Here is a 15175-nt window from a genome sequence, read left to right as displayed (position 1 = left end):
AATGGTCCTTATGTGGTCCTCTTTCAGAATTGTGTTCGATGCCCCAATCCGTAGTACAAGATGGACGCTATAGGTGAACATAGTTAAACATAAGGGTCCTATGGAAAGTTCACTTCAAAATCATCTTGTCTGAAACCATTAAGCCAGTTTGAACCAAATTTTGGAGTAATGGTCCTTGGGTGGTCCCTTTTAGAAGTTATGTTTAGCGTCCCCAAACTCCAACGAAGATGGCCGCCACAACTGAACTTACTAGTAGTTAAACATATAGCTAGTACCCTATTGGAACGTCACTTAAAGATCTTTTTGTCTGAAACCACTGAGTTAATTGGGACCAAACTTAAGTAGAATGGTCCTTGGGTGGTCCCCTTCCGAAAACTATGTCCGACATAACCAATCTCTGACCAAGATGTCCTCCACAGCTAAACTAACCTAAACATAGGATCCTATGGATAATTCACATAAAGATCTTCTTGTCTGGAACCAGTGTGCAAATTGGGACAAAACTTTGATTGAATGGTCCTTAGGTGGTCCCCTTCCAAAAATATTTCCAACATCCTCTAACTGCGAACAAGATCTAGCCGCCACAATCAAATTTAGTTTAACATAGGACCCTATGAGAAATTCACTTACATATTTTATTGTCTGAAACAATTTACATGACTTAGCAAAATGGAACCATACTTGGCAGCAATGGTCCTTGGGTGGTCATGTTTCAGAAATGAGTCCAATGATCCGGACCGCCGACCAAGATGGCTGCCACAGTGAACTTAGTAATATTGGACCCTTTAGTAATTAACTTAAAAGATTTTGTCGTCTGAAACCAAGGGGTCAATTTGAACTTTGGCTTACAAATGATGTCTTGAACATTTAAGAAAAAAAGACATCTTAAATTATTAAATAGTGCAGCATTTGTATGCCAGACGGCTGCACTAGTCAGTCAAATGAGTAGTGTGAATATGTGAAAACAGTCATGTGTGACCAGAACTGACTTAGTGGAGACCTAAAAAAAACCACACAAGTGACCAGAAGTCATGTTCAGCTTATTCTCCAGTTGGTAGGTATGATCTTTTTACTTTTAAATCAGTTCATGATACTTTCATTAGGGGCGGATAAAGCCATTTTAAAAGGGGGTCCTAACCCAGGACAAAAGGGGGGTTGGGTTCAACTACAAGTCCCCATTCAAATGCATTGATCGTCCAAAAATAGATGGGTTCCAACCCGGACCCCCCTTTTGGATCCGCCACTGCTTTCATCATATATACGCAGTACTTAAAGCCAGTACATAACTTCCGACTCGCATACGTATGAAGTAGAAATACCACTAAACTGTCGGACTATCGAACTATCGAACTAATGAACTGTCGGACTATCGAACTGTCGGACTATTGAACTGTCGGACCACCCAACTGTCGGACTAATGAAGCGTCGGACTACCACTACGGCCTCGACTTGTATGTGTATTATAATTTAAGAAAAATTGTTTTATAGTCTCTCATAACTCTTTATAGAGTGGCTCTTGTTGTTAACTTGTGTTTTAAAAAGCTGTATATTTTATATGGTGGTGAGACTTTAATAAAGTATTTGTCTTGACTTGTCTATATAAGCAACTGACTATTTTTCCACAAAAAGGGGGTGGTACCCCTAGTCAGTTGACCCCTCTAACTCCGACTCTGAGTCAATTAAAAGTAAAGCATAATCTAAAATTTATCATGACCATTTGGCTTTCTATTGTCATGTTTTTGTATTTAAGGGCACACAATTTTGCATTTTCGTTCCACTGTTGGGGACTGTAAGGGAAGGGGAAAGTAACGAAAAACGTTGTTTACCCTAAATTGCAACTTCCGAAGCAAGGATGTCGGCTCTCCGGACATTTCCGAAGTCCTGCGTTTAACAGCCGAGTTTATGGGCTTCGGTCCTTGCTTGGAAGTTGCCTAAATTGTTCCGAATGATTAACCCTGACATAATTTATGAGATGTATTAAAAAGTAAATCTTTCAAGATATTTCTCTTATATATTCAAACAATTGAATTTGTCAACAAATTATTTGTGACTTTTTGTCCTGTGACTTTTTGTCCTACCAAATATGTGACTTTATGTCCTGTGACTTTCAGTTGTCCTGTGACTTTTTGTCCTACCAAATTTGTGACTTTATGGGGACTTCATGTCCTGTGACTTTTTGTCCTGTGACTTTCTGTCCGTTGGTATTATCAATAACACCATAGACATATTATAATTACACTGACTGCTAATGGTTTCCATCAGAGACAAGGTCTCTAATAGAACTCATTAGCAGTCAATTCAGCAAGACAAAGTTAAATGTACATGTAGTCCATTATATCCTTCCTTTCTTTTTTTAACAGCTGCAGAGTAAGGGGATAATTTGAGAGTTTGTCACCTTTTTCAACGTACAACAATAAGTATAGTATGGTATTAGTTTTCTGTTTTTGCTTTTTCCAATCATATTGTGTTGTAAAATAATGCCCTTTATGGGTTCTTGATTAGATTAATAAAATTCTTATCTTATCTTATAGTACTTACTTGTACAGAAGCCACAGAACCTTTCACAGTTTTCATTTGCCCATTTGGAGTAGTTAGGATCTGAGCATGTGCTTAATCCATACTGTTGACAGTTGCTTAGTTTATCTTGACATGGGTCAAGGTTTGGACGAGGAGATTCTATTAAAAATCAAAGTAAAACACAAATTAACGGACAATTTTTCTAATTTATCATTAAAATATCATTTTGTCATGCTCGATATGAAAAAAAAAACATTGTTTCACAGGTGTGCTATTCGAATAATTCCACGCGCCTTCAATTAAATCTGTGATTTACAAATCCAAAATTGTACTGTTAATATAATTTCCAGTTGTTAGTTGTTCAGTTTTTAAATGGCTATGAATATGCACATTGTTAACTGCCGTACGGTTGCCCTCAGAATTGCTTACATCCATTCAGTCATTTGAACTTTTATAGGTAGTTGTCTCATTGGCAATTATTCCACATCTCCATACTTTTTTTCAAATCAATTTTTGACCGGTACAAATCTGTAGAACATATTGCGAACCCAAGAGCGATCGAGAACAGTAAAATTATGATCGCTTTAATATGATGATGGGAGCGTTTAACGACCTTGACTGGATGTACATCCCTCGCACGGTCGGTTGCTTTAATATTAGTATATACATGACATATATATACTTCAATATAGTCTGCATGCATGCTGTCACGTGAACTGTTAATTACTAAGTGTATTATTAACTTTGATCACATATGCCGGAACTTGCGCTTTATGTAGAAGGCTACAGGTTCACTGATATTGGAAACTAATCATGATCATGGTGTTTTTGGCGAAAAGTGACAGAAAATAAACTAAATTAAACCCTTGTTGCCACAATTCGCTGATGACTGCATGCTCGAAACATCGTTCCGCTTAAAAATAACAGGATAAAAATATGAATTGAATGCTTCTTTTTGTAAATTCATTGGGATGTAAAAGCGTTGACTGAAGTACATTTTGTATGAAGCGCGGAAGCTTAATAACTAAATTTTTAGCTAAGCTCCTGAAAATGCGATTTCTATTAAGTTTTTCATTAATTTACATGTGCACTTTATGTGGGACCTCGTATCATCATGAATGTTAAATTTCATTGTGTAATGAATAAGATTGAGAATGGAAATGGGGAATGTGCCAAAGAGACAACAACCCGACCATAGAAAAAAAACAACAGCAGAAGGTCACCAACAGGTCTTCAATGTAGCGAGAAATTCCCGCACCTGAATGTCAATTTCAGAAGGACGTGATATTGCTGTTGGCCAATCAAATTAACGTAATATAATGAAACGCACCGTTATGCAATGTAATTTATATAAGGAAATGACTGATACAGACTGTAGATACAATTGGAAGTTTATGCTGTAAAACAGGTTAGAATTGACACAGTGGCTGCATTATGACACAGTAGTTCAAAGCTGAAACTACTAGACAACAACTATACTAGTTCTAACCTATCAAGATGTTGCGTTTCGATGGGTTACTTTTGTACATGTATGTGTCAGTTTCAAAATCTAGAATCTTGGCTTTATTATGATATTTCTTTTGATCTTAGTAAAACTTACTTGTTGGTACGAATGCAGGTGCAGTTGGTGGAATGTCTGAAATAAAAAATTTTCAAATTGAACAACGTTTCGTTCGTATATAGATAACACAAGTCCTCAGACGATTTGAACATGTACCCCTTTTTACTATTGTCTGCATGTGTAACAGATGTTTTCGAGGATATATTTCTATGAGCTATTAAAAGTTCATATTCGTAAAGAGTTTTATAGCATCATGTGTCTCGCCTGCAATCTGTTTCCGACGTGAAATTGTAATGTTAACTGTAAAAAAATTGTGTTGATGCAGAACTGAAAAATAACTAAAATACAGGAAAATGAAAATAAATATTTTCAAAATTTTGCTCTTGATACTGTCTTTTGTCATAAACCAGCTTCTGTCCAAATTTCATGAAGTTCAATGTGGGTTTGACAAAGTTATTGATATCTAAATAATCTGTAACCACAAACTGAGACCTAACCCCCAGCGACGACGGACACTAGAATCGCTATATCTCGCGTTCGCAACATAAATGTCGCATGCTCAAAATGAAAACCAACTTGAAAGGGGATTTGTTGAAAATGACCGCCCAATTTTTTTTCACAGTATTATTCGGTTCTGTAATATTGGCGTTAATTCAATTTAAAGTAAACAATTTTTACCAAAATATGGCGAATGAAAAACATAAAAATATCAGACTTAAGTGAATAACTATCCGTTTGTATATCATAATAACCATGAATACCTGCACGTTGAATCTAACTTACACATACAGGGAAACACAAAGATATCATGATTACTTAATCTGTTTAAAAACAAGGCTTTGAAGTTTTTGTTTAAAAAAATATTTTCCAGTACCGTACTTGCTTTGTCAAGTTCTTGCCTGGAAGCTAGTATGTTATTTAAAGAACATCTATATACGTAATATTTAAGTTACAGCTACGGTGCTATATATTAATGTTTATTATGAAATATTATTTCGTTCTTTAATAACACTCTCATTTTTCTAAAAAAAAAAAATTGCTATCTTTTTTTCTTATGAATTTTCTATATGATATTGTAATAATTGACTGTATTTTGTTACATACACACTTGTTTGCTGTTCAGCATTTATTCATAGCTTGTAATTTTATTTTTGAATTAAGAGAGACAGATTTATATAAGAGCGCTGCTCTTGTTTCTTATCCCAATTATTGAATCTTTTGTTTATTTAATATTTATGTCTTTACCCTTGTAGCTAAATTTGTATATATATATATAATGATTTCTTTAATAAAATAGGTTTACAGTTTTTGAAATGTTTGTTTCCGTATCTTTAGTATTAATACATGTACTTACTTTGGCAGGTCCTTGCTTGGAAGCCAGCTGTTATTTGTTGAAGTTTGTCGAAGTTATCCACAGTCATTACGTGGGCACTATCTGGATCAGAAGCAATGGTGTTCAGTTCAGTTTGGGAAATACCTTTACCAATACCAACTGCAAACACATCAACATTCTGCTTGTGTAGATTTTTGGCTTCATTGGCAGTAGTTACTGGGTTGTTTGATCGTCCATCGGTGAGAACAATACCAATATTAGGAATACCAGGACGGTCACCATTAGCCTGAGTAAACATTTTGGTGTACATGGTTTTAAGGGCAGTTCCAGTGTTTGTGCCACCAGATACATATGGAATGTGGTCAATAGCTGTCATAACTGCTTGTTTGTCTGCGAACTTGTTCAAGTTGAACTCTACTTTAGCCCTGTTGCTGAAAGTTTGAATACCAATACGGATTTTGTTCTGTCCTACGTTGAATCCCTTGACCATTGTTTTGACGAAATCTAACATTTTGTCAAAGTTAGCTTTACCAACACTACCAGAAGAATCAAGTGTAAAAACTATATCGGCTACAGTTCCACAGTCTACAAGAATAAAATAGGCAATATTTATTTTGTTGAAGCAAAGCTTATACAAGAGACTTAAGTTTTATTAGAAATATTTGTTAAATTTAATGATTTTATTTCTAGCACTAGTCTTAATGAGATATGCTTGTTATATTAATTAAATAAGAACATTTTGTCAAAATTAACAAAAAGATCGTATTTATGTAAATCATTTCATAAATCGAATGACGATGTTTTTTCATACATTTCATGATCAATTTTGTGAAAAAAAATCGAAAAGGTTAGTTTATCAATCAGCTTTTTATTTGCATAAGGGTCAGTTTTAATTTTGAATGCTTAAGATCTCCAGTGGCGGATCCAGAAATTTTCATAAGTGGGGGCCACTGACTGCCTAAGAGGGGGCCCGCTCCGGTCATGCTTCAGTTATTCCCTATATAATCAACCAAATTTTTCCCAGAAAAGGAGGTGCAATATGCCTTCGACACATTTTAGTCGGCAATTCTGTTGAAAATCTTCTTCATCAAAGCAACTGTGTATTTGCTGTTATCCTTTTTTTTTTTATTATTGTTGCTATAAACACACCAGTCTAAGGTTCTTAACAATGATCTTGAAATTTAAACACCAAGAGAAACGAAATATTACAGAAACGATTTGTTTTGTTTGACAATCAGCTTATCATCATAAAGATATTAGTAACAAGAATGTGTCTCCAGTACACGAATGCCCCACTCACACTTTTATTTTCTATGTTCAGTGGACCTTGAAATTGGGGTAAATACTCTAATTTGGCATTAAAATTAGAAAGATCCTATCATAGGAAACATATGTACTAAGTTTGAAGCCGATTGGACTTTAACTTCATCAAAAACTACCTTGACCAAAAACTTTAACCTGAAGCGGGACAGACGGACGGACGAACAAACGGTACGACGAACGAACGGACGAACAAACGGTACGACGAACGAACGGACGGACGAACGGACGCACAGACCAGAAAACATAATGCCCCTCTACTATCGTAGGTGGGGCATAAAAATAGCAAGTGGAAAGTAAAATCACAAAAATACTGAACTCCGAGGAAAATTCATAATGGAAAGCCCCTAATCAAATGGCAAAATAAAAAGCTCAAACAAATCAAAGGAATGGATACTATAAAAACAATATTACAAATGATTCAGTTACAGATGCGATGTGTTTAAAGCAAATAAATTCCGAAAATAAGATAAATTGGACAAAAGAGTATCTATATCTTACCTTTAGTTGCATTCTGTGGAGTGGATACTACAAGAAAAAAAAGAAATTTTATAATTTTAAAGACACCAATATGCTGTAAATTCAAATTTGATGATTACCTCTTTAATACGTGTTTTTTTCTTCGTGCAGTTAAAAAAAGATATTTTTTTTTAAATTTAATTTAAAAAGCATTGCCTTTTCCTTTAAAAGCCGACAGTTATGCAGATTTTTGCTGCAAGCCATGCTGTAATTCTGATTATTTCTGAATCAACATAACCCTTTATTCATGTCTGAACCCTTTTGCATTAATCATTCGAAAAATACGTACCTTCACAAGTCTTAGAAGACAAAGATGCTTGTAGTGTGTTCAATACATCGAAGTTTTCAGCATTGTAGACAAACTGGCTTTTTGGTTTGCTAGCAATACCTTCCAATTCTCCTTGGTTAATACCATGACCGACACCAATGGCAATAACTTCCATGCCGCTTGCACGTGCTTTCTGTGCCTCTGCCAAAGTACTAGCTCTGTTTGCTGAGTTACCATCAGTAATAACGACGGCAATCTTAGGAACGCCAGCTCTGTGACCTATAAATCAATATATGTAATATTCAATAAATAAATTGGAGATTAGCCTCTCTTTTGAGGAAAAGATGATCAAGAACATTTTAAACCTTCGTTTTTGACAATATACATGTGTTTCCCCTATGCTCTCCAACTTCGTACTTTTTTTTTAACTCTCGACTTATTTTATTAGAGCGTCACTGCATGATCAGTCTCACATTTTTTCACATTGGTATCTATGATGAGTTTGTTCCCATCGAGAGTCTGGTACCCTGGGTTGCGTTCAATATCGTAGCGGCTACGTAGTGCTACGTAGATTTTGACTATTGAACGTGTAGATATAGACTAGTTGTAACATAGATCTATATTGAAAACAGCTACGTAGCTGCTACGATATTGAACTCAACCCGTTTTGAAGACTTCAAATTCAGCTGGGTTGCGTTCAATATCGTAGCGGCTACGTAACTGCTATCAATATCTATGTAACAACTAGTCTATAGCAACACGTTCAATAGTCAAAATCTACGTAGCACTACGTAGCCGCTACGATATTGAACGCAACCCAGGTATACGGATGTAGTGATATTTATCGTACTTTTTGGCTCTCAGCATTTATAATTTGTGTAACATAAAAGGTTTAATGGTTTACAATCAGGTGTAATTCCTGAACAAACTATACTCAAAATATGAACTGTGACAGATGAATGCTTATATATGAAAAGTGAATATTGAAAAGTTGATTTTGATTACAGCAGAAATTTCAAAATACTTTTATCTACACCGCGCGTGAGTTGATTTTAAAAATTAAAAAAAAAAATTGAACGTTCTTATTTAATATCTTTTATTATAGACTTCAATATCAGTAGCAGAGATTGTCAAGATTGAAGACTGTTTTCTGGCAATTCAATTTTAAATATAGTGGAAAGAAGGGATACAAACCCCTCATATCAAGCCAGACGACACAATCTTAAATTAAACATAATAATAGATATAAGACGATTATGCCATTTTAAATCAAGCATAAGTCCTGTATGTTACTAGTACATGCGATTTTAGCTAACGACCATACTATTTGGCACATGCATGAGGCCTAAATATGTGATTTAAAGGAATGCGACAAAAATAACTAAGAGGCATCAAGAGTTCAACATACAGAATCAAGAGGTCAACATACAAACTCAAGAGGACAACATACAGACACAGAATTGACAGTCAACATGCAGACTTGCGAGGTCAATATACAAACATACACACACACAAAAGACAAGTGTATCTACAATGTATCAATCTAAAAATCGCCCGAAGTCATGTTTATCTATTGTTTCCTTACCTGCCGCTGTACTGAAACTGTTATCGGTCATGAACTTGATAGCTGGGCCAGTATTGGTTCCACCGCTATGGTAAGCAATATTTTTAACTGCAGTTTTCATGGCATTTTTGTCGGCGTACTTGTTCATATTGAATTCTGATTTTACTGAATTTTGGAAGGTATCAACACCAACTTGGATATCGTTTGGACCAATTGTAAATTTATCTACAACACCTTCTACAAATCCTAACATTTTCGTGAAGTCTTTAGATCCTACACTTCCGGAAGAGTCCAACAGGAATACAATGTCAGCTTTAGAACCACAATCTTAAAAAAGTAAGAAACATAACAATACATTGTATCGAATAATGTCCAGTCCGATTCTGCTATAAAATCTCATATCCGTGCAAAGGCATATATATAAAGTTATATATAATTATAAATAAGGTTTAGGATATTCTTATTACTTCAAAAACTGTGACGAGATAGGTCTCGTTAAAATTTGATAGAATCATTTGTATGCGGGATTTCATAAAATCGTGATAATGAATGGACGAAATAATGTCTGATTTTCAGCAATACAGTTCTTATAATAAACGATCACATTTAATAAGAGGTTTCAAAATTGAAAATCCTATCCATTTCTTGGGAATTGCGTAGAGATAGGCCAACAATAGACTGGAGCCCACCTAATCTCTAGTTCGTACCCTCTATGAAGTCTTCCTTTAAAATTTATTAATTCGCATCTACTTACTTTATTGCACATCGATAAGAATAGACAACTCGGACTTGAAAAATATGATTAATAAGATTTATTTTCCCCCTAGAAATGTGATTATTTATAATTATGTTTATTTAAATGTACTTTGTAACTTTTATAAAGGAAAATAATCAATTATTACATACTTTCAGGTAAATATACGAAAAAAATGTTGAGGTAGTCAACATGCCGTAACGTTTTATCAACATTCGTAAGAAATTATTAAGAAAAAACTTACTTTTAACTGGTGGAGGCATGGTAGTTGCTTTGACTGAAATGAAAAGTAACTATATGTAGACTATATTCATAAGAGATTATCATATTACGATGGAAATTAATCACGTCACATCTAAATGTGATAGACATGGGATGCCATATATTGTTAGGATCTCAAAATGTAATTGATTTCAAAAGATAAATGCTTTTGCGTACAATATAAGAGTTCAAACGGGGTTTAATAAAAGAACATTATCACCATGAAATAACGAATAAAAGTATATTACAGCAAAATGACTTGAGTGTGTAGATAAAATTATATCTTTGGTTACCTTGCTTGCTAGCAGAACCGTGAATTCCGTATTAGGTAAGGTATACTACCCTCAATTCGGAGTAGTGTAGTCTTACAGAAAGACAGATTAGTTATCTGTCGGACTAGTCTACATATAAAGGAGGATAGTCTACCTATCTTAAGATATTACCTTTAACTACACTCGCAATGCATTTTGCTGTACTGAACTAAGAAATTACTGAATACGAAAAATGAACATATAATTCGAAAAATAGATTCCCTCATCTGGTTTGGCTTTAAAACTATTTTGATTTGAGCGTTAAAGATGAGTCTTATGTAAGAGAAAAGCGCGTCTGTTGTGTGAAATTATAATCCTGTTACCTTTGATAACTATATATAATACACTGCAATCAGACTCACTATATCATTCATTCGTCAACTATCTTACCTTCACAAGCCTTCTGTTGCAGTGTTCCTTTGATTTGTGTTAAAGCATCGAAATTGTTTACAACAAACACGTGTTGGTTATCCGGGTCTGTTGCCATGGAATTCAGTTCTGGTAAATTAGGTCCAGCTCCGACTCCAACAGAGAAGACTGTTACTCCCTTGTCTCTCAATCTCTGTGCTTCTTGGGCAGTTGCTGGAGGAGACTGTGATTTACCATCAGTAATAACTATAGCAATTTTAGCTGCATTACCTCTGGCACCATTGGCAGGTAAGAAACTTGTTGTTCTGGCATATTTAAGAGCATCAGCAGTGTTGGTACCACCAGAAATATAGTGGATATTTGTTACTCCAGCTGTTGTCTTGGCTTTGTCATTGAATTTATTCAAATGGAACTCATTATGAGGTTTAGAACTAAAAGTGACAAGACCAATGTGAGCCCCAGTTGGTCCAATGTCGAAACCTTTTATCATATTTTTGACGAAATCTAACATCTTGTTGAAGTTCGGTAATCCTACGCTACCAGATGAGTCAAGAATGAAAACTATATCAGCTGGAACAACTCCACAGCCTGAAAATTGCAGTTGTAAAATGAATTAAGAGACACAAAAACAAATATCTTCTTATTGAGCGAGTTTTATACATGAGGTCTAGTCCTATAATATAACGTCGCTGGGCTTCTAAAATGTTGTAAATTACGATTTTTTTCAAGAAAAAAATTTCTCACAAACAGGCTTTGGAAATTTTGGCAAAATGCATGCTTCCAAAATGTCGTATGTGAACTTGAACATTTTTGTAAATAGCAGTGAAATAAAAACGTTGACATTTCTGGATTATCCAAGAACTTAAATTATTTTCACAGAAATAAAGAAATGTACAATTATTTTTTTCCCAAAACCATTCTACAACGATTTTCAAGTTTTCATACAACATTTTGGAAGCAAACTTTACAAACAACTGACATTGGCAATTTTGTAATATGTCTTATTTCACACATTTTGATTGGTCTAACTGTATGCTATTTTGTGATAACAAAGATTTCCTCCAGCCCAGACCATTGGTGTAAAAAAGTATTTTTAGCCAAAAAAGTCATATACGACATTTTAGAAGCCCAGCGACGATAAGACTTTGAAGATTCATATCATTTATACATTCGGCGTTTTTTATCAGATATTTTCTTTTCTACTATCAATATTTAACCTCGAGGTTCAACAATGATAGTGAAAATAATTTATCCGAGGTTTAGAATTGATAGTAAAAAAAATCTTCTATATTATAGGACTAAAATAAGGTCCTCAATGCTGCAGTAAAATGTTTGAATGAAAATATTTCTAATTTTTTTTTTTTATTTACGTTATTCGGCATTTCTTTTTATTGAGACCTGATTCCGCTTCGGTTGGTTTGAAGTGGCGTGTTCGTCTAGCGTGTGAGAGGGTGTATATTCAACTCCCGGTCGATCCAAACTAGTAACCTGAAAATTTGTATTTGTTGCTTGTTCGTGAATCATGCGTCATAATTTAATTGAAAAAGAAAGACTGGTCGGCTCAGAGTTACAATGCTATGTCTGGGAAGGATGACCTGTCTTTCTGCGAACTGAAACTTAGTGAACTATACCATATAAACAAGTTGTCGTTGCAATATATGGGGTTGTATGAGAGCATGAATTTTACTCACTTTTTCCCAAAGTTGTCGTTGCAATATATTGGGTTGTTGGAGAGCATGAATTTTACTCACTTTTCCCAAAGTTGTCGTTGCAATATATGGGGTTGTATGAGAGCATGAATTTTACTCACTTTTTCCCAAAGTTGTGGTTGCAATATATGGTGTTGTTGGTGGTCTTGTAGTTGGTGGGGGAGTGGTTGGGCAAGCTTGTGTGTTACATGGTTGGGTATCTCTGGCACCTCCTACACAGTTCTTTCCACCATTGGCTGGAGGTGGGTTGGAGCAGGTTCTTTCCCTGTAGTGGGTTCCACTGCCACAAGTTTTGGAGCATGGACTCCAGAAACCATATTTAGTCCAGCCACCATCAACTACAAACAAAGTAAATTCCAGTATAAAATGTATTTAGCATTTTTCTTTTATTCTTTTGAATATTTTGTACGTTTAAGAAATTCACACATATTTTTTTCATAAATATATTTGTGTAAAACTTTACATAATAGCTGAGCATAATAGATAGGATTTTGGAGATATTTTTTTCATGGAAATGTTAAATGAGTCATTACAACACATGATATGGAACTAGTGTTTTCTGTAGAAACTTTTTACGAATGCTTTCTAATATTAATATACAAAAGTTTCATACGACAAAACGTCGATATATTATTTTTTTTTGCTGAAGCAAATCATGTTTTAAAAAAACCAGATAATGTGTGTTACCGACTCAAAACCCAAATCAATAGCCGAACTAATTGTTTTCGAATATATTTTTTTGCAAAAGGGATTGAAGAAAAGTAAAAATGAACTACAGTGAAACCTGACTAAACCGAATCCTGTATAAACCGAAAACCTGTATAAACCAAACATGTTCGTAAGCGCCATCATATCAAATTATGTGCGTTGTGGACCTGATAAAACCGAACATAGTCAAAAACCTAACAAAATCATAAGTCCCGAAGAGGTTCGGTTTCACTGTATTATTATTTTTATAAATGTACCTTTGCATGCTGTTTTCTTTAGCTCAGCTTGGAGTGTATTAAGGGCGTCGAAGTTCGATACAGTAAATACATGAGCGCTATCTGTGGCAATTGTTTCCAATTCTGGTCGTTTAATTCCATTACCAATTCCAATAGCAAAAACTTTAACGTTGTGTCCATGGAGTACTTTCGCTTCTGCCGCGGTCTGTGCTGGGTGAGCAGATTGTCCGTCTGTCATGACTATCAAAATGTTGACAACGTGGTCTCGGTCACCATGTGGTTTAGTAAAGGCATTACCATCAACGTATTTGATAGCAGTATCAGTGTTGGTACCTCCTGATTGATATGGCATGGCTTTGATAGCACTAACCAAAGGAGCTTTACTGTTGTATTTATTCATGAAAAATTGATTGTGAACTTGGGAAGAAAATGTAGTTACTCCTATTTGAACATTTTGTGGTCCGATCGTAAAGGATTCTGCAAATTTGGCTACGAAATCTTTTTGCTTTTGATAATTTGAAGACCCTACACTACCAGAGGCATCCAGTAGAAAGTGTATATCAGCAGGTACTGTTCCGCAAGCTAGAAAAAAATATATAAGGTCAATAATGTGGAATCATTATTATTTGTTGGTTACCCATTTTAATTGGTCTCGTAGGTACAGGTGAACTACGAATTTGAATGTTCAACAAATTTTAAAAAAATCTATAGGCTTTTAATGCAGTGATTGGAAAAGCCCAAAAAATCAAATATTCACGAAAATACTAGTTTTCCTCAAGTCACGAAGGTTGATACCAACAAAAATAAATGAATACTCAGTAATAAATTAAAATTTCAAATAATAGTCAAATACCATAATTATTCATAAGAAATCTGTGCTATGACACATTCCAGGGAATATTTGAGACGAGAAGTTGAGTTGGTATTACGAAGTTATCATACTTGGTATAGGTAAACAGATATGTCAAAGATTAATAGCACAGCATTGCACAGTATTGACTATTTTCATTTTTTTTTCAGAGTTAATTCTAAGAAATTCAGTATTTTTTTCTCGAGCTAACCCATCGTTTACAGATAACTCTTTCAAAATTTAAAGAAAACGTATTTTCACAATGAATTACAAATACGTTGTATTAAGGGGGTAGACCTTGGTTCAGGGAGATAACTCTTTAAATCAGTTATGTGTTTGTTAAAGTCAAGTTTCATCAATGAATTTTAAGCATTTACCTGAAACAGATTGGAAATAATCTATGTAACCTAGAAGCTTAGAATATATTTTTGAAAATGGTTGACACAAACGTACTGATGATTTTAAGAGTTATTTCCCTTAACCTAGGTCTACCTCCTTAAATAGAGTACTTTTTCAAATTTCTATGAAAAGAGGTCGGACTAATTTTCCATGTTTTTATGTCATGCGAGGGTCATATTCAAAATATTTTTGAACTCTTCACTTTACTTGAAACCCGCAATTTTGACAGATTATTTTCACTTTTCGAGCAGTGCTACTAAATTGTATGCAACATGCATGTTTGTCCGAAACCCAAAATTATGCTGAAAGTAAGATGTTATGTTGACTTTCGAATGCATAATTCATTTTGATTAGAGATTTTACAAATCTAATTTTGTATCGAAATACCATCATCAGCAACACGAAACACTGAATATAACATTTTAATAAATGAATATAGACTCTTCAATATTCAATAGAATTTTACTAATTCAGAGTTTAACCTTATGATTGAAGC

General features: G+C 34.5%; 1 protein-coding gene across 3 annotated transcripts in view; it reads right to left on the bottom strand.

Moving 5' to 3' along the window:
- Positions 1–15175, bottom strand: part of LOC143080285 (uncharacterized) — a 55313-nt gene that overhangs the window by 34705 nt on the left and 5433 nt on the right. For 2 of the 3 annotated variants that reach the window (XM_076256027.1, XM_076256028.1), the window contains exons 4-13: positions 13452–14012; positions 12588–12824; positions 10799–11365; positions 10081–10113; positions 9104–9409; positions 7540–7797; positions 7233–7259; positions 5433–5996; positions 4118–4153; positions 2539–2676 (exon numbers count right to left, since the gene is read on the bottom strand). In XM_076256027.1, the coding sequence (XP_076112142.1) occupies positions 2539–2676; positions 4118–4153; positions 5433–5996; positions 7233–7259; positions 7540–7797; positions 9104–9409; positions 10081–10113; positions 10799–11365; positions 12588–12824; positions 13452–14012 (2727 nt within the window). Of the gene's footprint in view, positions 1–2538; positions 2677–4117; positions 4154–5432; positions 5997–7232; positions 7260–7539; positions 7798–9103; positions 9410–10080; positions 10114–10798; positions 11366–12468; positions 12503–12587; positions 12825–13451; positions 14013–15175 lie in introns of those variants that run through there. The other variant, XM_076256029.1, reaches the window with a different exon arrangement.

This window comes from Mytilus galloprovincialis, chromosome 6, assembly GCF_965363235.1.
Source record: "Mytilus galloprovincialis chromosome 6, xbMytGall1.hap1.1, whole genome shotgun sequence".
Lineage (NCBI taxonomy): Eukaryota > Metazoa > Mollusca > Bivalvia > Mytilida > Mytilidae > Mytilus > Mytilus galloprovincialis.
This window is presented reverse-complemented; position numbering and strand designations above follow the sequence as displayed.